Source organism: Haliaeetus leucocephalus, unplaced genomic scaffold (assembly GCF_000737465.1).
Source record: "Haliaeetus leucocephalus isolate CR32 unplaced genomic scaffold, Haliaeetus_leucocephalus-4.0 Scaffold339, whole genome shotgun sequence".
Lineage (NCBI taxonomy): Eukaryota > Metazoa > Chordata > Aves > Accipitriformes > Accipitridae > Haliaeetus > Haliaeetus leucocephalus.
In genome coordinates this window covers 14,502,655-14,523,704 of record NW_010972775.1, presented here as the reverse complement: position 1 = coordinate 14,523,704, position 21,050 = coordinate 14,502,655, and the positions used below count along the sequence as shown (strand labels likewise).

Below are 21,050 nucleotides of genomic sequence, written 5' to 3'. Positions count from 1 at the left end.
AATCGTGATCAAGCAATGGTGATTTACAGTATGGGAAAACAGAACTCCCAGATCTTCACTTCTGAAAGATTTTGGTGACTATCCACTTCAAGAATTCTCAAATTTGACTCCCCTCCTCAGTGGCGAGTGGCAAACATAAAAGGATGAGAACATTGGAGCTTAGGCCAAAGTGGGGTAGCATCAAGTACTGTCATTGTTATTTCCCTGGTGTGCTAGATTGTTCTCGAACATAAATTCCGATCTATGTCTGACAAGCCAGATGTTTACTTGCTGTCTTTCACACTCATTTTATTTATTTACTGGGGGGGGGTGGGGGGTGGGGGTGGTGGTGTATGTACTGTTATCTCTTACATGGTCCCAGTCCTGCAGTCTGACCTTGTAGGCATGTAGTGCCTCCCTACAGGGATGCAGGATGTTCCACACAATATTACAGGACTGGAGGTCTGTGTTGTCATTGAGTGGGCTTTTTGTAAGTCAGCGCTGACACTTAACTGCTGACCTGATCCAGCTGTTAGTGAGAGGTTTGCTCTAAAAGAGACCTTTTATAGGCAGATCCAACACCTTGAGTACAGACTGGAAGCTGTGAGATGCATCACAGCAAATTTGGAAGTTTGGCTGGAGTTGGCAGTTGTCAGTTCCTCACATCTTTCTGCTTCATTTTTTGCCCTTAAACCAAAGGAGATTAAACTGGTTAAGAGATTAAGGCCACAAGCCAATAGCTAGAAACATGGGTTCTTTTCACAGCGATGGGCAAATCATATTTATCCTTCTGTGGCCTGGATTTTCTGTCTATAGACTGAGGGATAATAGTGCTTAGCTTTGTAAAGCACTTTGCTCTCCTGGGGTGGAAACAGCAAAACAAGTGCAAAGTATTATGATTTGTCACCTCCAATTGATATTCTTACACTGATTGTGTCTGCTTTTCTGTTGGTTTGGTGTTTCTTTAAATGTTCAGGGAGAATCATAGTGAAATTGAGAGACGCAGGAGAAATAAGATGACACAGTACATCACCGAACTGTCTGATATGGTACCCACTTGTAGCGCATTGGCTCGTAAGCCTGACAAGTTGACAATTCTTCGGATGGCAGTTTCACACATGAAATCGATGAGAGGCACTGGAAACAAATCTACTGATGGAGCTTACAAGCCTTCATTTCTTACAGAACAGGTAGATTTTTTGCAAATGTCTGTTTTCTCTGGTTTGTGGTCTTAAAAGATGTGAGGAAATGCTGAGAGGAGTAGAGCTCAGCTTGATCCTTCACTGTCATGTAGTAATTGATACAAGCTACATATCCAAGGTGTAAATACAGACAGTTTTTTGTGGCTGGTTGGACTTGATCTTAATGATATGACACATTTTTCTTTCTGAAGCAGTAAAAGGGGTGTTGTTATCATTGAGGTTTGTCCATCTGAAAAGCAAGTCACTTGCTGCCTCTCATCACTGGAAAGGAATTTTCACCTCCAGAACTGGGTTCTTCCCATCCTAACAAAGGTTCTCTAAAATAGGTAAAAATTAATCTGGAAAGACCTGCCTCTCCCAGCTGGGTTTAGAGGAAGGTTAAAAACATTGTTTAGTCTTAATGCCTAAGTTCCCAGCAGCTGAACTGGGCAGAGATGAATCCCATCTGTACTGGCTGAGATACTTCCTTGGTTACATTTTTGATGGAAGAAGGAAGATGCACCCAGTGCTCAAACAAAAACTGTGTTTAACTGAGTGCACTGAAAATTCCTACCACCTTCATTGTTTTTCAAGTCCTATGGGTGTAATGTGCATTTTTGTGGTCTGAATGATTTAAGCACTTACACATGTAAATTATGGCTAAGGGCAATACTTCTTGCTATTAGAGAAACAGCAGCTGCTACTCATTTCTCAGAGTTCACATCTCTACTTATTCTGGCTTTCCTGAAGCGTGTTTCTGGAGGGACTGTGCCATTCAGCTGGTTGTTGGTAGGGCACCCTAGTCACTTCTCATTGCAACTTTTTGGGTTTTTTGAACTTTGCAGAATGACAGAGTTATCTTCATCTTTGTTAATAATGTATGCAAAAGAAGTCTCACTATCTTCTGTATAGTGCAGCCAGCTATGCAGTGAGGTTTTTTATTTAGTCAGTGGTTCAGAATTGATGTGCTTTCTCTACAATAAGGTGGCAGAAGTTGATGGTCTGTTAAGTGTTTCTTGAGGCGAGTTAGCCATTTCTTTAGTAGAATTTACCAGATTTTGATGCTCACCTTATCAGCTAGTATCTGCCACTTGCACACTAGCCGTGCTGAGCTGTCTAAGCTGAAATGGGACTCAGATTGTTCAAAGCTCTCTGTCTGAGTTCCAGGTGCAGTATCTTAACAAGCTCTGGTGGTCGCTGGAGCCACCAAGCAAAGGGAGTTTGAGCTTGTTTCGCAGGAATTGGAGTGGTAGTTGTCATCCTTTCCCGTGAGAGGTTTTCAAGCTCTGTTAAGCAAAGGTAGCGTTTTTGTGTGATGCATACAAACAGCTGCTTGCATGTGCAGTTCAAGGTATTGGCTGTCTAGACCAAGTGTCTGAAAGTGAAGGATAGAAGTACTTTGCTCTAAAGGCCTACGGTCCCCCTTCCAGTCCCCACATGGGGTCGGGGCTCTGGGTACTGTGTCTCAGGTGTATGTCTCAGGACAGAAGTACCCAAGATGATGAGTAGGGGACAGTGTAAAGAAAAGGCCAAAGACAGGGGTGTTCCGGACCCTTTGGATCTCTGAAGCTTCATATTCATAGGCTGGAAAAAGAAAGCAAGAAGTGATACAACCTTCTTGCATAGTGGCTTGGGCCCCCTCATGGGAGGGGAGGCTGGGGATTCCTGTCCTTGTTCCCATTACACTTTCTGCCTTTTATCCAGCGACTGTTTAATTTACAAACAGAGCTCATCCTGAGGGGAAAAAGAAAAAAAACCAAACCAGAAAGACTTGTTGGTTTCTTTCCAATTAAATTATTCAGGATGTTTAATTAAGGGATGAGTTTGCCGTATGAGTTATAGCTGTTCATTTCCTCTGTTTGTACCCTGAAATAACTTTTTATTTTTTAATGTTAGATGCCTATCACACAATATGCAGTGAGTTTTAGTTACTTGATTTTCCTACAGTGCATTGAGATCACCAGATGAAAAGCAATAAAGGAAAACGAAGTGTTGTTTGTTATTAAGATCAGCAATTTATGGCTTGCTGCAAGTTTGGTTTTGTTGTTATATCAATACTGCAGTGAAAATTTCTGCCTGGGTTGTGATCAGCTACTAAGATTGCAAGAAAACAATATTATTCAGCAGTGACAGATGTGTTATTTAATTCCCTTTTCTTGCTGGCATTCTAATCAAATCCTTTCTTTGGAAGGAACTGAAACATCTTATCCTGGAGGCTGCAGATGGGTTCCTGTTTGTAGTTGCAGCTGAGACAGGAAGAGTGATCTACGTATCAGACTCTGTGACTCCTGTGCTGAACCAGCCACAGTCTGAATGGTTTGGCAGCACTTTGTATGAACAGGTTCATCCAGATGACGTGGAAAAGCTGCGAGAGCAACTGTGTACATCCGAAAACTCTATGACAGGTCAGATATGTCTGATGTATGGTTCTGTGTGTTATGGATCCCTGCAGAGTTTTTCTGACATTCAAAATGCCTGGTTTAAAAATCTGGTAAAAATGAAATTCAGCAAGATTAAACTGCATTTTCTTGGAGGCAGTGCAGTACTATAAATCCTCTTTTGCATGACTACATTTTGCTTCCTATTTGTTTTACTTCAGTCAAACCACCTTCATGTCGCTCTGCATTCAAACTTGTGGCTTGGGTAGGTTTGGAATCTGGATTGTTTTCAGGCTTGGTCTGGAAATCTAGATTGTTTTCCTTTCGTCCTCAATGAACTTGTGACTTCTTTACAAATATGTGTTTCTTTAGGGCAATGTTTATTTTGAAGGCAAAAATCATACTTCAGACTTTTCCATTTTCATAAAAGTTCCTTGCGGTTTGCTAACGGGAATCCTGGGGAAAAAATCCCAGTGTTTGGCAGCTGAAAATCTAGTGGATTTTAAATGGGAGGCTTGCTCCTGTAGCAGTGGTGTAAATTAGTTGTAAGTTGACTACCTATCATTTTGCACATAAAACTAAACCATACTCATCTTCAGTATAACTCTGGGTTTTACATTTATTCATGCTCAAGGCAGCCAATAGGAAACTACCCTTGTCTTTAATAGGATATGTGTATGTTGGAGCTATGAGAATTAGCTGAATCCTGTTTTAACTCAAACTTGGAAAGGAAGAAACCCAACTTCTCTTTTTATTCTTCCACATAGTATGTTTATAGCTAAAGGAAAAAAAGTTAGGGGAAAATATTTATAACAAAATCCTGATCCATGCAAAAGTCACAATTTCTCCTTGCTTTAGTAATTCAGAATTCTGACCTGGTTTGCTGGAAGTTTTGTTGTGTTTCATAACTCAAAGGACAGTGATCCAGTTTTGAGTGAACCTGCACACTGTTTACAGCTTCCATATCCAAACAGTGCCAAATTCATGATTTCCTGTGGTTTGAATGTGATGTGGTTTTGGCAGAGCTTTCATGTATTCAAATTGGAAACTCAAAGCAAAATTCTGTGGTGAAAATCCAGATGGATCAAAACCAAGTGAACAGTTAGGGAAACCTGTGCAGAGCAAAACAGCTGAGTTTCATACCATGAGACTTGCAAAAGAGCACAATCTTTGTTTTTATTATGTAGCCTGTAATACATTTTAACGTACGTACCATCTTCCTCCAAGAAGCAATTACTCCAGACCCTCAGTGAACAGTCATGTTTTGACTTCCAAAAGTGCTCAGTTATGGGGCTTAATCTGCTCAAACTAGAGCAGGACTAGACAAATGCAGAGCACTTCTGAAAACCCAACTCTGTATTTTTTCCAGTTTTAAATATGTGCTTTTCTTTTATACTGAATTAATCTGTAGCCAGTGGGAAGAGAAGTTCAAATAGTAGTATTTATAGGGCTAAATCTTTTCCCTGCCTGAGTCTTTGGACTTGTCAGATTGACACAGAAGGCCCATAAATCTGCTGTACGGGGACAGCTGAAGATTTTCCCAGTGCATGGAAAGCATCATCCTGTTTAGAGCCAGGGTGGCCTGCTTAGCTACACTTCTTAAGGTGCAGAGGCAGGCTGGATGCAGAAAGGTGCTTTTTAGGGACTGGAGAGTGTGTATAGTTATAACGGTTCCAAGCAAGTGCAAGTAAGAACAGTGCATAATTGCTCCTAACTATATAGGGCACATTGTGTGAGTTTTCCTTTACAAAGTTATTGTGGTTACATGTACGGTGCTCTCCTGGGGTGGATTTTTTGGCCAGCTGAACATCTCACAAGCCATGAACACAACCATCAGTCAGCTTCTGAATCAAGCATAGACATATAGTTGTACGTACATCATCTCTCATTAAGAACAGATTTTTAAGGTGTCTGCTGCATTTTTCTGGCTTTTTAATAAAATTAATGTAAAGCAAGTGACATCATAATATAGTCCTGCTTTTTGAGTAGTTTTGTTTTAAAGATGTGACTGGTGAAGTACATTTAGTTAGTATACTAGTAGTTTTGTCAGTCTGTGGAGCATATAGATAAACAGAAAGCTCTAGATTTGTTATATTAAACTTGCATTTCCTTGACCCTGTAAGGTACCATTAAATAAGAGAAGCGGTCTTCTATAAGGACTGTCAGTCCAGCATCAATTTGCTTATAAACAGCATGCAGCAGGACTTTAGCAACATCACTCTCGCTCCTTTGAGGTACCTTTCTGGGAGCAATGTGATTCTAGAGTCTGTTCAACCAGTTACACTTTCCTTCCCGTAACACAAGCCATATTGAGAGTTGCAGCTTTGTAACAGGTAGGAATAAAACGAAATATTGCACTGAACAGAAATAATGGGTGCCTCAGTGACATTTTAAAAGAAGTCAAGTAGGCAAATGCACTTCCTTTAAGTCAGTGTTTATCAAATCATTTGGGCAGCCCTCAAGTCTCTCTTGGCTTTCCAAAGTTATGTTTCATGCAGAATAAAGGGCAATGCAGAGCTTGAAAGAGATGCAAACCAGCCAGCTGTGTTTCACATTTTTCCTGCTCAAAGTGATGATCATTGCAGGCAGCAGGAAAATCCTCATCTTTTAGTGACCTCTGGCTGTTGAGCACAGGATCTGCTTAGGGAAAAGGTGGAAATGTAATGATATATGATTTTTAATTTTGCTCTCTTCCTCATCTTCTCAGGGTCCTCAACCCCATAACCTCCTCCTTCAGCCCTTGAACTAGGGAGGCAATGACAGTGTCTTGACAAAGGAGAAACTTCACTTGCCTTGCATCAGATCAGAGCAATGTCCTTTGGTTATATTTGTTTGTCCTGTTACAAGTGCTGATCATTAGCGCTGCATTTGCTGGGGTTTTCCCAGCACCTCTTAGCAATCCTGTTACCCAGAGAAGCTGCTCCAGACCCCGAGGACTTGGGAGGCTGCCACGGTCAAAGAGGAGCGACAGACAACAAGACTCTCACATTTCTGCCCCCAGAAGTAAGACTGGGACCGGGGCTGTGGTTGCATGAGCGTTTCTTTGGCAGTCACACCAGCTTATGCAATCCTCACCTCATCTCACCCTCTCCTCCTTTGGCATTTGTGTGGTACTACAATGAATCACATCAAGGGGGCTGACCCAGCTGATAGCTAAGCTAAGCAAAAAAACCTTGGTTTTGGTAGAGACAACTCTTTGGCCCACCTTATTAAAAGGTTGCTTGAACTCTTGTGCAAACACCATGGAGAAGTGGGGAGTGAATAGTTAAGGGTAAGGAGAGAACAGGACTTCAGGAGCAGTAAAAGCATATGCCAAATTGAAGTGGCTGTTTAACTATGGCCTAAACCATGTAGTGTGTTTGGGGAGTTAATTGCTTGCTCTATTTTTACCTCTCAGGACACGGGGAAGGATGGATAGTTTCTATTCCATTTTATATCCTTGGAGATTTTATTCCCTGGAAATGGAACAATTGTCTGCTTGTTTATTGTACATTAATTGCTAACACATTGTAGCAACAGGAAAGCTGAACTGTGAAGCGTATGTACAGTTTGAAATGCTCTAGAAAAGACAGCAGCTGAGACTTGATGATAGCAACAAATAGTGCTCCCAAGAAGTCTTTACATGCGTCATGGGCATGATTAATCAGGATGGGGCAGATATTCGAATAATAATTTATTTTCCCTCTTTGTTCTTGGAAATCTGCAGATGGGAAAACAAATCACTTCAAATATGGATGAAGATCAGATCCCACAGTAGGACAGACAACAAATCTCTGATGGCGCAGAGAATAGACAGAACTTAGATTTCACTGCAAAGAAAAACAGCTTTTGAAGAATACCTCTGCTACATTTACTCTCCAAAAATGACTGAGCAAGTATTGTAGTAGACTGTCCTACCATTAAAATATAGTGTTCTAGAACACTTCGCCAGGTTGATTTCTACCAGTCTAATTCTCTGTAAGCAGTTCATAAAAGAGTAGAATGAGGAATATAGATACCTCTGTGTGGTTGCCTGGAAATACTCCGACTGATTCCATGATGTGTCTGAGATGTGCTTGTCAAGGCTGTGAGATCCCTGTCCCTGCAGCCAGCATCTCCAGTGGTGCAAATGGGAAACACCCAAGTTTATTATATTCAATTCTGAGCTCCAAGCAGCACAGCACATAGTAATCCAGCTGTAACACCTTCCTTCAGCCTCAGTCTCTATAGCTAAGGAGAGACAGGGAGCAGCCTAAGTAACCCCATCCATGGCACAAAGCCTCCTCAGGACATTCAGGATCAGAAGGAGTCTTTGCAAACTGTTTTAGCTGAGTAGCTAAGGGGTGCTGAAACTGCGGACCTGTGACTGCAAGAAAATGATGAGAACCAGTACCTCTACAGCTTTCATTTTCAAGTGATTTTAAAAAGGCTAAGTTGATTTACTTGCTAGCTGAAAAAGATTAATTGAGGTTACCCCTGGACAAAACTTGTATGCCAAGTTTAATCTTGGCATGATATTTTATTGCCGTATTTTATAAGTACAAAAAAGTAGAACTTTATGATGGAAATGGTGACTGACCACAGCAAAAGTTGAGTTGATGGGTATGTTTTTAGAAGAAAAGACCATTGTGTGACAATTCATGAATATTATGGAAACATCACTCTGCGTTACACAAACAGAGATTTGGATTGGGGAACCTGTCTCACGGAACCTTCAAATAATATGATGTCTTGCAATGATGGTTTCAGCATATGCAGTTTTCTGTCCAACTGCAAAGCTTTCTGTTAGCAAGCAGAGTTTGTAGACACAGTCACAAAATCCAGATGCTGTAGATACAGTCAAATTGTTTGTAAAAATGAGAAATATAGTGTTAAACTCAAAAGAGGGCAGTGCCAGAGACCAGTGGAGAAGCAAAGTAAAGCTTTCCACAGCAGTGAACAGATGGGAAGTGCTCAACAAGTGGTAAATAACCGTGTGAAAGAGAAGTTTAGGAATAACTTCTATCTACAACAGATACTCTTCCTGAAAATCAGTGCGGGAGTTTTTGCGCTGGGGGCTGTCTTATACTTCCATGTCAATTTTCCAACTCTGATTTCTGCATGATCTTTCTTAGAAGAAAGGGAGTTCTCATACCCACAGCCAGCCAGTGAATGCAAATGTGTTCTTATTCATGATCACTATTTTGAACTCTGACTGGAATTAATGATTTAGGAGGAACTCCAACTGATACGGAGAAGATCTGGATAAGACTCCTATTTGGCTTCATGTGCAAAATTCAAAGACTAACTTGAAGCATGACCAGAAACTCAGTCCTGGCAAATATAATTCTGATATGCCTTAAATGTCATCACCAGTAACAGTAAAACTCATGTCTAATGAAAATGTAATATATTATCACAGCATTTTATTAATGGGATGACTTCTGCACTATATTAGCAAACCAAGGAGCTTTTCCTTACCCAGTTGAAAATTGGATCAGCCTATTTATTAAAAAAAAAAAAAAGGGTAAAAAAGTCTATTTTAGGTATTGGTGCCAAAAATTTTATACCAAAAATATGTCAGATGTTCTGTCTTCCCTGTGTCTTTTGTAGAAATTAAGATACTTACCAAAGATAGATGCTTTTCTTCCCAGAACTCTTAACTCTCCTTGGTGGGGGAAATCCCTTTTGTTCAGAGAAGCATGTCCTTGCTGAGACAGTCGACAAAACAAGGAGCTGCAGCAAAGCACCTTTGGGACTTTGTTCTCTAGCTTTTGGATCTGAAGAGCAGATTTGTAAGAGGTTTATGCATTAGAAAGGTACTCTGCGTGTAAAGGGCTGTTTCAACTGACAGCACTTGATTTCTTTATTTTTTTTACTTCTGTCTGTGAACTCTTTTAAGTACATGAACCCTAAAGAACCATCTGTCTCTGAAACGTGCCCAGCAGCTTAGGAAGTCAGAGTACAGAGAATTAAAACCAGATCTCAGTATTTTAGATTTTAACATCTTAGCACAGGATGACTGACCTAGTAAGACTGTTAGCCTCTGGGCAGGTAGGGAATGAGTTGTATAATTAATAGCTACTTGTGCTTTTTATCCAGCATAAAACAGTGGTTCATCATCAGCTGTTTTCACTAAATGTCCATGAAACTTAACAACCTGTAGGATGAAGACAAGCAGGCGTCCAGTAAACAACACACAGCAAAGCAGGCAGGATGGGGAGGAGAGAAAGTTTCCATATACATGATATGAGATGTCCTGAAATCTTTTATGTCTCTGCAGGACTGTCTGAAACTTGACTCAATATTTTATGGGATTTTCCACTCACCCACACACACATACCCACCCCCCCCCACTTTATTCCTTAGAAGGGTGGAGGCTGGAGACAGCTGTGCCAGGATTATTGTACCTGCAATGGAAGGGAACAGAGAGATTTTTGAAAACAGAAGCTTCAACATAGGTTGTCCTGAAAAAGAGGGGACAATTCTTGAAACATACTGCCATCTATAGAATATATATGAGTGATTCATATGAACAGAGTATTTCAGGTTTCAGTCTGGAAAAAGCCAATTTTGGCAAGGCATCTTTTCCTATTTTAAGTGTTAAATCTTGGAAGAGATTTGGCTCGTTACTGACAACTACCAAATCACCATGTGATACCTGTTTTTCAGCAAAGTTATGTGGTCCCACCGGCATTGCGGAGAGTGAAGGATGTTTCAGATGTAAGACTTTCCATACACACCAGCCTGTTGCCGTGCCATTGTTCCAAAGAAAAATATCTGCCCACATTTTTGTGGACCATTTATTCTCATAGCAGGAAGGTTACAGTGCCAGCCAGAGATGGCCTTTGAACTTGGGCAGTGCCAAGCATAGGAATTTGTGGGTTTTCAGCTTTAGTCTGTTCAGCTGGCGGGTTTTTTACATGTAGAATGGAGGAAATGAATGTTCTGTTTCTTCCATCCCCATTCTGTTAGCAGGCAAATGAATTAGTGCAGTAGATGCTTAGGAGCAGAAAATAAGGAAGCTGTGCCTTTGTGGGATCTACGTCTTGGCTGTCCCACTTGTGTGTGCTTAGAAGTGATGCCCAAAGCCTCTGTGTCTTCAGCTTGTCTTCTGTCGTCATTTGGTTTGATCAAGCACAGTTTGCCAACTCCATGTGACAATGTAGAAAACCTTAGTGGGTGAGTGAGAGCCATCCGAGTCTGTGAATGTGCTGGGCTCTCCAGAAGGAAGATAAGGAAAGTTTTAAATGTTCTGTGCATTAAATTACACTTGTGGGACTTAATGTTTCCTTTGCAAGTGGATCATCCTGTTTTTCAGTTGAAGTGAATGAAACAAGTCCTTCATTCAGTCACGGCTGTGTGACCAGTGACTGTGGTCCCGTGATCTTACAGGGGTAACACAGAGGGTGGAATTTGGCATTTTGCATTGTTTATGGGAGAAAGAGGACTTTAAGGCCTTGGAGCACCATTCCTGCCCTTTGACACACTAGACAATGCCACAGAAATATGAAAAACCCAACTTGCTCTCGAAAAATAGGTACTTTCAAATGATCATATTTTATATGCATGGTACATTTAATCTCTTTAATTTATTCCAAGAGAATTTTGTTTTGCTTTGGTCTCTAGGGCTGTTTCTGGGGGGGAAAGAAATCCGAAACGTTGGGAGAAGCCAGCTACGTATAAAACAGTTCATAGAGCAACTCCTACACAAACACAGTGACCCAGTGGTCTCCCTGCTGCTGAGACACTCTGGGTGGATAGTGCTGAAAGGAAAACTAGTGATGATAAGTTGCATTTTTTTAAAATTACTTTGGTAATTATAATGGTGGTTTAAAGAGGTCAGTACGTGTTTTTACAAAAATAAGGAAGCAGCTTTAGCCTAGTACTCTGAGACAGACTTTTTTACACCCAATTAGCATTAGGGTATGCTTTTAGGGTGAATTTTCAGGTGTTTGGGAATGCATGTGCAAGTGGGTTTTGTGGTTGTTATTTCTCTTCAGTCTTCACCTTTAGTTTCTCACTTAGAAACTGCCACGTACTTAGGTCTGTTATCACAGATGTTTGACTGGATCATTTTCAGTTGCTGGGTTTCAAGGGTGGTTGGTTTTTTTAATGTTGAATATTTATTCAACCTGCTCTGTTTTGTTAAACATAATGAAATATATGGAGTTAGTGATTTTTTCCCCCTTTAAAAAATACTAGTGTTTCACAAATACCTGACCAACTTCTTCGGTTAACACATTGCCAATAAAGGAGTCTGAGCGTGCCTCTTGGAGCCTTTTGGCACTGGCTGTGCTTGCAACCCTCTGTAAATCTCAGGTGCTTCGCTGCTTTGATGGGAACTCCACAGATGCTGCAAGGGTGCAGTATTAGCCTTAACATCTGCCCTGTGGAGAACTAGCTTTTCCTTTAGCCTAATTTGAATGTTCTGTTGTCTCAATGAAGTTAATACAATGCACTAAAATATTTTATTATTACATGATGAGTTGTAGCAACAAGCTAGGGAGGCAGAGGGAGGAGCGGTGCCTGGGAGTGATAGTATTCCAGCCAAGTGTCCACTTGCTTCAAAAGGGAAATAATTGACTTATCCCCTGCTGCTTTCATCTCTCTTTACTTAGCTGAAGCTCTCCTATTTCACAATACTGGGACAGCAGAGGCAGGACTTCTATGGTCTTTGATCCTTCCCTGGCCTTCCACCAGCTTGCTGAGACCACAGCACCCACTTGTTCCTCACTGATTCCCTGCACAGAGCTGCATGGGGGGAAAAGCCTCCCATATGGCAGCACATAACCAGAGTGGTAACATGGCATGCTGTCAGTTTTCTGTGGTTTGATCTGTTTTATTGTAGTGCCTTAGATCTGAACTTACGTCATCATTCTTCTCTCTGTTTTCATAGTATGGAGACTTTTGCATGTAATTTCAAGTGTCTTGAGTCTGCAAAGAGAGAACTAAAACCTATAATGATGTTTTGCCCCGCACACCTTATTTTAATTGAACTAAAGGAGTAGCCTATAAAAACAACCAGACAGCGTCCTTGGGCCTTTTGTTCTCCTCCCTCTCTCCCTCCTCATGTGTTTAAATTTAATTCTGTCCCCAGCAAAATATCTTACAAAGTCATCTTGCAGTCATTATTTATTTCCTTTAATGGACTGTTCAATGGTATGTCACCAGCTCATGTGGAACAGACCACAGCCAAGTTTCAGAACCAGATAATACAAGTATTTACTAATAAAGCATATATCCCAGTTATTTGAGTTTGATAATGAAGTACCAGTAATACAGAATGCCAGGAGCTGAAGCTTTTGTGGCAGAAGTGTTTTTCAGTAAAGCTTCCTGCTGAGTATTCAAGTGAAACAAATAGGTTAATTTAAAAACTACTTACAACTTTTATGTTTTGATTTATTATGCAGCTGTGAATGGTAAAAGAATAAATTACATATTGCAGAGTTATTTTGGATAGCTCTCCTGTCATGGGAGTCTCTGCTGATGGTGCTTTGCAGTAACTGTTTCTGGGGTTTTCCATCGTTTTTCTAGTTAGAAGGTCTACTCTTGTCTTTTGAGGAGCTCTTTGTATCTTGGATCGCTGGCAGGCCTTAGTATGATAATTTTCTCCAGCTCAGGCTTTCCTTCAAATACATCTGATAATTGTAACTAGAAGTGCTATCCCAACTGCCCAGCTCATTGAACTATGAACTTAGTGATATTTATTTGTTTCATGGCTGAGCCTGAAAGTACCTGTGGAGATCAGAATGTGACTGTATCAGGACTTAGAGAAACCTATAGCAAGATAAAGCTTCTGCTGCTAAAGTTTAAGTGGACAATGCAAGGATGAAAGAAAAGAGAATCATTGTCCCACTTTACAAATACAGAACTGAAGCTGGAGATGGATGCTGTTGTATTTATGGCTAGGGAGAGATTACACATCTGTATGGGCTTCTGTAAGCTATTTTATTTAGTATGCTGAATGTTTCCCATACGTACGATACCCATTGTTGAGAGTTCAAAATACATTTAGTCCTTAAAATGTTTTTGGGTTTTTTTGTGTTATAACTTAACTTTCAACATGTGCTTTGAATTATTTGCTTGGGTTTTTATGTCCAGTTTTTCCAGGTCCATCAGCAGAGGCTTGCATGTGATCTGTAACACTATCCCTTCAGATAGTCCCTTAGAATTAACTCAATAGCAAGGCTCAAAAGCCCACATAGTTTCCTTTTTAATTTAATTAAAATGATGCATATTTGCCCGACACTGTGGAGAATTACATGATGCAGACTGGTTAGTCAAACATGAAGGCAGGCACAGTAGAGACCTTTTGGCCTCATGAGCTTTTATAAGAACAAGTTGTATTAAGCAAACAGCTGTGTAACGTGAGGGGTTTCTTATTGAAAAACAAGAGGGGGTGAGAAAGCTTTTCAATTCCCCCTTTGTGGGTCAGTGTCTCCAGTTGGTAAGTAGAGGACAGACAGATATTTAAAAATAGCTACATTTCAATTGCATTACTTCTTTTTTTATATTTTTAACTTTGCTGTTGATTGGATCGACTCTTCATTCTATTGTAAGAATGTCATAACTTGACTCTAATGCTTATACAACGCCTTTTGCAATTAGATGATGTAAACCTTAACATATTTAGAGATGTTCAAATAGTCCCCATGAGAAGCTGGCTAGTGAGGAGAGTGAGCTTTGATGGTTTATATTTATAAGTGGAACATTAGCCATCGTTACGGGGTAGGTAGTTCAGGAATTTTTTCAAGAGTGCGGAGAGAAAAATGAGCAACAGAGAGCATGTCCTAGTTCTAATTAGCATTGTGAAAGTGGAGCATTCGATTCAAGTGAAATTTCTTTTCTTTATTTGGGCTAATTTATTTCAAGTTCTATACTGATACATCAAGAGGTTATCACTGGGTATAAGGAAAGATAAATCAGCCACCCAGCCTATAGTGTTCTTTTGGAAGCCTAATCATGTTTATTTCTCATTTAAGCTGATTATGCCCTGATAAGCATATAGTTGTCATGAGATTTTTATGGACTTTCTGGGAATCACTGTGGATTATGTTATTGAGAATTTTTATCTACAGCTACAGTGTGTTGAGAACTCATATTGCTTATACGAGCTTGGACCCTGTTCCTAGCTGCACCTCTGCTTCTGGCTGATCACAGGCAAGCAAAGTCGTTCTTTGAGCGTCAGTGTCTTCATCTTTAAAATAGGAGTAAAGGAGTGGATCTCCTCTGAAGGTTGCTTTAATGTCTGCCAACAACAAGTACACGCTTGGAGCCAGTTATTTATTTTGTGTACTAATGTATTTGTTTATCAGTGCATTAGTGATGCTTTGTAATGTAGTGGTATGTGCAGTGGGGCAGGGACACGGTGCCGCTTCCTGCTGTGTGATAAAACAAGCACACGAGAGCAGTGAAGCCCAGCCTGTGAGAGCTAAAGCGGTCTCATAACATTTGGGTGGAAAGGACTGCCAGCTTTGGAGCAAGTGACTGTGTTTTATGCCTGCCATCCCGCAAGCTGCTTGGTTGATACGTGTGCAGTATAATGACAGCTGGGAAGTCCTGTGTGGTCCCTGATTTTGTTCCAGGCTGCGTGAGGCTGACTGATTTTACAGTTGTACTGTATTCTCAAGGGATATTGATATACCACTGTCCCCGTGGCTTCATTCTTCTGGAGAAGTTGGACCAGGGCACAAAAGCCTATACGGCAGAGGACAGAGGTATAAATAAATGTTGGCTTCCCCTACAGCCTTGCTGGTAGGGTGCAGGCTCCTGTGGCGAGGTCCCATCCTCTCTGTATAGTCAGACTAGCTGGGAAACAAGGGTGGGAAGTGTCCATAGGGAAACCTTGTTCTCACCTGCAGCACTCAAAGTCCTACTGACCCGCTCCTTGAAAGATTTGATAGGATCGTGATTTTAATATCAGGAAAGAGTTAGATCGCATCAACCATCTCCACATGATCAGGAACATGTTCTCTGCTCCACCTCCTGCCATGTCCTGAGGTTTCCGTAAGCCAGGGACTGAAGTTGTGGTTATGGTCCATAAAGGCTGTAACACCGGTAAGGGATGACCTGCGCTACCAGACACCTTCCAAGCAGAACCCAGGGGCTCCTGCACCCACAGGGGAGACTGGCTGGAGAACGGACCCTTTCCACGTGTGAATTAAAACAGTATGTACACCTCTAACAACGCAGCTATGATACTTGTTCGGCGTGAATCTGAAGTATGAAGGAGAAAAAAGTCTGCTGCCTGTTACGAGCCCATCTGCTGTGCATCATCATGAGCCCTGGCAGCAGTCCCACGTGTTGGTGCTGCGTCTGATGCAGGGGAAGGCAAGCGTGTTGGAAATGCCAGTGCCTGCACGCTGGGGTTGTTTGTGAATGAGCAGGGGTTTTTGGTGAATGAGTTAAGCATCACGAGTTAGCAAATCTGTTTTGTAAAAACAACTTCGTCAGGCTCTTACTTTCTAGAACTGTGCATTGTTCATGGCTTCTCGATGTGTTTTAAATGTTACCAAGAATTGGTGTCTTTTTTGTCATATGTTTAACAGACTTTAACTTCTCAGCGCATATGAAGTAGCGGTGTTAACATAAGCAACAGGTTAGCGGGCGTTGCCTGTGAGAGCTGCACTGTAACCTCTGATGTGAGCGAGAGAGGCATGCTGTAAAATTGGTGCTGGTTTTGGGTGCACAGTGTAACTGGTGCCAGTCATGTGGTTCTGCAGTTAGTTTGTAATTTGAAGTTGGGATGGTCTTAAGTCCACCTTTGTTTTGAGTGTTCAGGCTATCCTTATTGCTCATGTGTTTGCTTTCCCCTCAATGAGGGGCCAGAGAGATGCATTTTTTTGTGGGTACTGTTTTATTAGGATTGTATCATTTGGTGCATTCACCCCACATAGTTCCTGTCTTTGGTGTTGTGATCCTGAAGGGATGCTCTGTTTTTAGAGGAAACTTGGATGACCAGCAGCATATTTCTGTGCTATGGCAGTTGCTCTCTGTCTCACCAACCCTACAGTAGATATCTTGTCATTTTTAGGGTAGGGACTTGGGCTTTCAGGACAGGGACTTTGTACTCCAATATGTGTATGTACGTGGTAGATATCTCTGTGCGTTTATGAACATTACCTTTATGTAACTAATAAAACCCAGAATGCTGAGAGAAGAGCTGGGTGAACATGATTTTCATTTTTTTTTTATGTGTATATTGTTTTATTTGTATATTGCTAGCTGCTTCTGGTTTATGTAAACATGAGTTCCTGGAAGAAGAGCCTTCAAATACTGTGTTTGCATTTCGGTTTTGATTCTTAATGTGTTATTAGAATGTGTCATTTTTTTTATATTGGGATCCACAGGGTGGATGTATGTTTATTAAACTTAATGGAGCTTAAAGCACTTGGTGAGCTGCATTAAACATGAGAGACAATTTTATCCCTTACAATTGTAAGGTTATAAATTTTTAAAGGTTTTTATTTTCTTTTAATTGTTGAATTAATGCAGAATAATTGCTTTGCTCTGGCATGAGCTTATCAAGAGTAATTTAATATAAATTGATCAAATTTAGGCTATTTAGTCTTCTTATTGAAGACATTCTGTTCATGTATTCATAATGCATCCATTGTTTTCAAGAGGAACTCTGCCAGCTGAATACCTCAGTTGGTGTAAAGCTGAATGCTCAGCTGTAGTTGGTGCATATGTGTAAACTGATGAATGAAAAATAACAGAAGAGTTTCACTTCATTTTCTAGAACTTTATTGTTTATCCCCAGCAGTGACCTGTATCTTATATCTGTACAAACTGTTGTGGAGTCAGTGTCCAACCACCATTGCTGTCTTCATGCACATCCTTGATATCCCGAGGTACAGTAACAGAGTTGGCTTTTGATACTATGCTCATGAGTGATAAAGACTTTTCTGTGCTGCCTCCCTACAAATGATAAATATTTCATTTGCAGTATTGCACTTCTGTGTGATGGGCTGGCAGCTAGTAGTTTTAGTTGAGAACGTGCATCTTCAAGCTGATCTCTGCCACTACTTTCTAAAGACTCAATGTACTAATAGAGAGCATCACCACAGAAGTCCTTTGCTCTCTGACCCTCCAGTTCGAGGGTCAGCTTACATTTGGAGCTGTGGCCAGAAGCATCAGTACCTTGACCATCACTTTGTTTTTATTTTTAATTATTTCCTCTTGTTTTGCTGCATCCCTGTCTTGCTTTTTTCATTTTCATAGTAAGATAAAGATGCCTTTAGTTTTCATAAGGATTTTTGTGTGCCGTATTCCTGTGTCCTGTTTGTCTTCCCTGAGTAGCCTGTGGAGTATTTTTGATGAGCACAAAGTCATCTTTTGTTATCTTGTCCAAACCAAACTTAGTTTATCCTTTATTTTATTTTGCCTGGAAAGAAATATGTAGACAATCCAGTGACTGAGAATAATTATGAAATATTTAACTTGTTCTTTCAAGTCAAGACGCAATCAGCTACAGGGCAAAGCTTGCTGGGTTGCTGGAGGTATTGAGGGCAAGATGAGACTCCATATACCAATTCAGGCTGTTTCCTTATCAGGTCCAAGATTCTGTGCAAGACAGCAGTCTATTTACTGATGAGTTAGAGGGAAATGGAAAATTGTATCATGTACTTTGCCAACAGTATTTTTGTGTGCATGAGACCAAAACATATTTCTTCTGATCTTTGTAAACAGGTGGTAGTCTTTTGTTGCAAAAGAGGGGTATTCCCATGCTGCAAACTGGATGTGAATACCATATGATTGTTTTTAGAGACAGACATTTCAACTTGCACTGAAATTTTTGCAAAAGTATGCCCTCATGTAACAATCCTTCTTTCTAATTACAGACTGTAGGAAATCCAGCAGAGAAGGCATTTGTGGTAGAATTAGGTGTTGAAGCTTAGGGAGTTTTGAATCCACAATTAAAAAAAAAAAAACAAAAACAAAACCTGAAAAAAATAAGAAAGAACAGACTGTGTTTGATTACCAGGCTACAAACCTTAGCATGCAGTGCTTAAACATGGAGGGACAAATTTTTCTAACAGGCTGGTGCTATTGTGTAAAGATGGATTTGAGCCAAACTCCCAGATTTGAAACCCCATGAACTTCAGCAGGCACAGGCCAATCCTTGGCTTAAGTTCATCTCAATCATTGCAAGCATAGAAAAGGTATTTGAACATTCACAGTAGCAATTGGAGATCCAAAAGGGGAAGGTTCATGCATAATCTGTTCACTATTCGCACACACAAGGGGCATATCAGTGCCAATGTGAACATTTGTCCCCTTGATCATTATGAGAACGTTTTTAGAGCATCTTTGAAAACACGCTGCGGCATAACACGAAGGGAATGTTTCTGGCATGTGTCCTCAGTAGTTGAATTGGTTACTAACTAATCTCTTTAGTGGGAAGAGCTTTAAATGACTTCTCTAATTTTACCCAAATAAAGAATCTCTTGCACATCACCTCTGTGGTCCCCTCTGACAGCCCTTTCCAGTAATGACAGCTGACATCAGGTTCCTGAGTCACGTGGTGGGTTCCCGCTCAGCGGACAACTGGTTTATTACAGATTTAAGCAATACTGCCTTCTGAATGGGGACTGTAGTGGGTAGATTTCAACAAATTATCAGTTATACCCAGACCAACTGGAGAGATTTATGTGCTGGTTTTAATAAGCATTGCTCTCATTTATTTGCTTTCTCTTTTGCAGCAGAGTAAACTCTGGTTTCCTCTGAGTTGTGCAGCTGCTGTGAATGGTAATAAGACAGCCAAGTCAGTCACAGTAGTGCTGTGCTGGAGACATGCATCCTCCACTTGCTGTATCCGAGGGTTGTGTCTGGAGCTGGGGAGGGGAAAAGTTTAACATAAAAATGAACTACATGCAATTACCAATTTATGGGGAAGCTCATAAGGGATCCAGCTGGTGGTGGCACTGGGTTGTTAAAACTGTTCTTCTGAAGAAACTAGAAGAAGAAATTAAAAAAATGCGCGCGTGCACTATTTGGTTAGCAGGAGTTGTCAGAGCATCCTAGAATATTTCTTATTAATAAGAATATAATTGCCAACTTTTACATCAAATGTACTTTATGTGTGTTTGCTGTGGAGAAAGCAAGGTAGCAGCACCAGCGTAGAAGAGGCAGGAACACACAGAGATGTGAATATTTTATGGTTCTGTGACAGAGCCATCATCAGAGCATGCCACCTTCTTGAACTGAGCTGTCTATGTGACACTGAGTTGTGATTTATGCCAGTTTGCTTGACTGCAGTGTGGGACCTGCCAAGGTCCATCACATGAGCAGCTGCAGCAAACTGTAGATGATATTAAAGCGGGTAGAAGATGATTTTCCAATTCCATGCTGGCAGAAGCAGAGCAGTGTGGGTCCATCCCCTTCTCAGAGTCAGGTATGGAGTGGCGAGGAGCCTGGGGAGAAACAGCTCTGAGTTTTGACTTGAGACCAGGTATTGTCACACACAGTTGCAGATTGTCATAGTAATAAGAAATCATGACACATACTGTGGTACAACTCTAGCTTGTCCTGACTTGACTGTTTTCCATCTCTCTGCACTTCTTTAGAATTATGTGGTAAAAGCTAAATGCTGTAAGTCTAGGTCTAGAAATGAAGATGGTTTTTTGAGCAGTTAGCACAAAAATAAAAAGGGGTTACACTGTATCCAGGTTGCCATTATTAAACAGGAGAGCTCTCCAAACAGAGAAAGCTCTTGGTGGTGTGTATGCAAGACTATGGGCAAGACACAGGTTGCAAGCGCTTGGGGGTATTACACCGTTCCTTTTCCCAAAGCTAGCATCTGCCTGTGCTGCATGGCCACATTGGTTGCATACAGATCTCACAATGGGTTGTTTCCCAGTTTACTCTTCCAGGTATGCTCTACACACCTGGTGACACCAATATTATTAACTTAAAAGCTCCAACAGAGATATGAGCCCTGGTATGCTGTGTCTTAGGAGATCCCTTTTATCCCAGGGAGTGCACTGACAGGCTTGTTTGAGCTAAATTGGAAACTTTGTCCTTAGTCTATTCAACTATGATTCTTTCTCTTTCTAATATAATTTGATCATAAGCTGCTAATAAAATATTATACACAAACTGCTTGTTCTTTATCAAAATCTGCACTATATTCTTAGAGCTCTACAAGCTTAACACATGCATGACAGACTATTGAAACAAGCTGCTGAGAGAGCTTTGTCATAATATCTATGTACCAAACGTTTCTCTGACTCATACCCTTACGTACCCCCTGCGGTGATTTTGTAAGTCAGGGCAAAATTTAGATTACTGTTTGTTATCTGATACATATTTTTAAGATGTTGCCAAACAAAAAGCTAAATTTAAAAACTATGACTTTTGTTGTCGGGGGTTCCAGACGTGCCAAAGGAACATGTGTCAGCAATTTTAGGCTTAGCGGCCACATAATTGTGAAGTATACTTACTTTTACAGATGCTCTTGGATGATAAAAACTGAGACTTTTCTGTTAGCTCTTTGAGTTACGTTTACTGTCACTGCTTTTTGATTGTTAGTGTCACTTCAAGAATTTGT

General features: G+C 40.7%; 1 protein-coding gene across 1 annotated transcript in view; it reads left to right on the top strand.

Moving 5' to 3' along the window:
* ARNT2 (aryl-hydrocarbon receptor nuclear translocator 2) overlaps positions 1 to 21,050 on the top strand; it is a 104,325-nt gene that overhangs the window by 39,818 nt on the left and 43,457 nt on the right. Inside the window, exons 4-5 of the mRNA XM_010571943.1 lie at positions 956 to 1,169; positions 3,352 to 3,565. Coding sequence (XP_010570245.1) covers positions 956 to 1,169; positions 3,352 to 3,565 — 428 coding nt within the window. The remainder of the gene's footprint in view (positions 1 to 955; positions 1,170 to 3,351; positions 3,566 to 21,050) is intronic.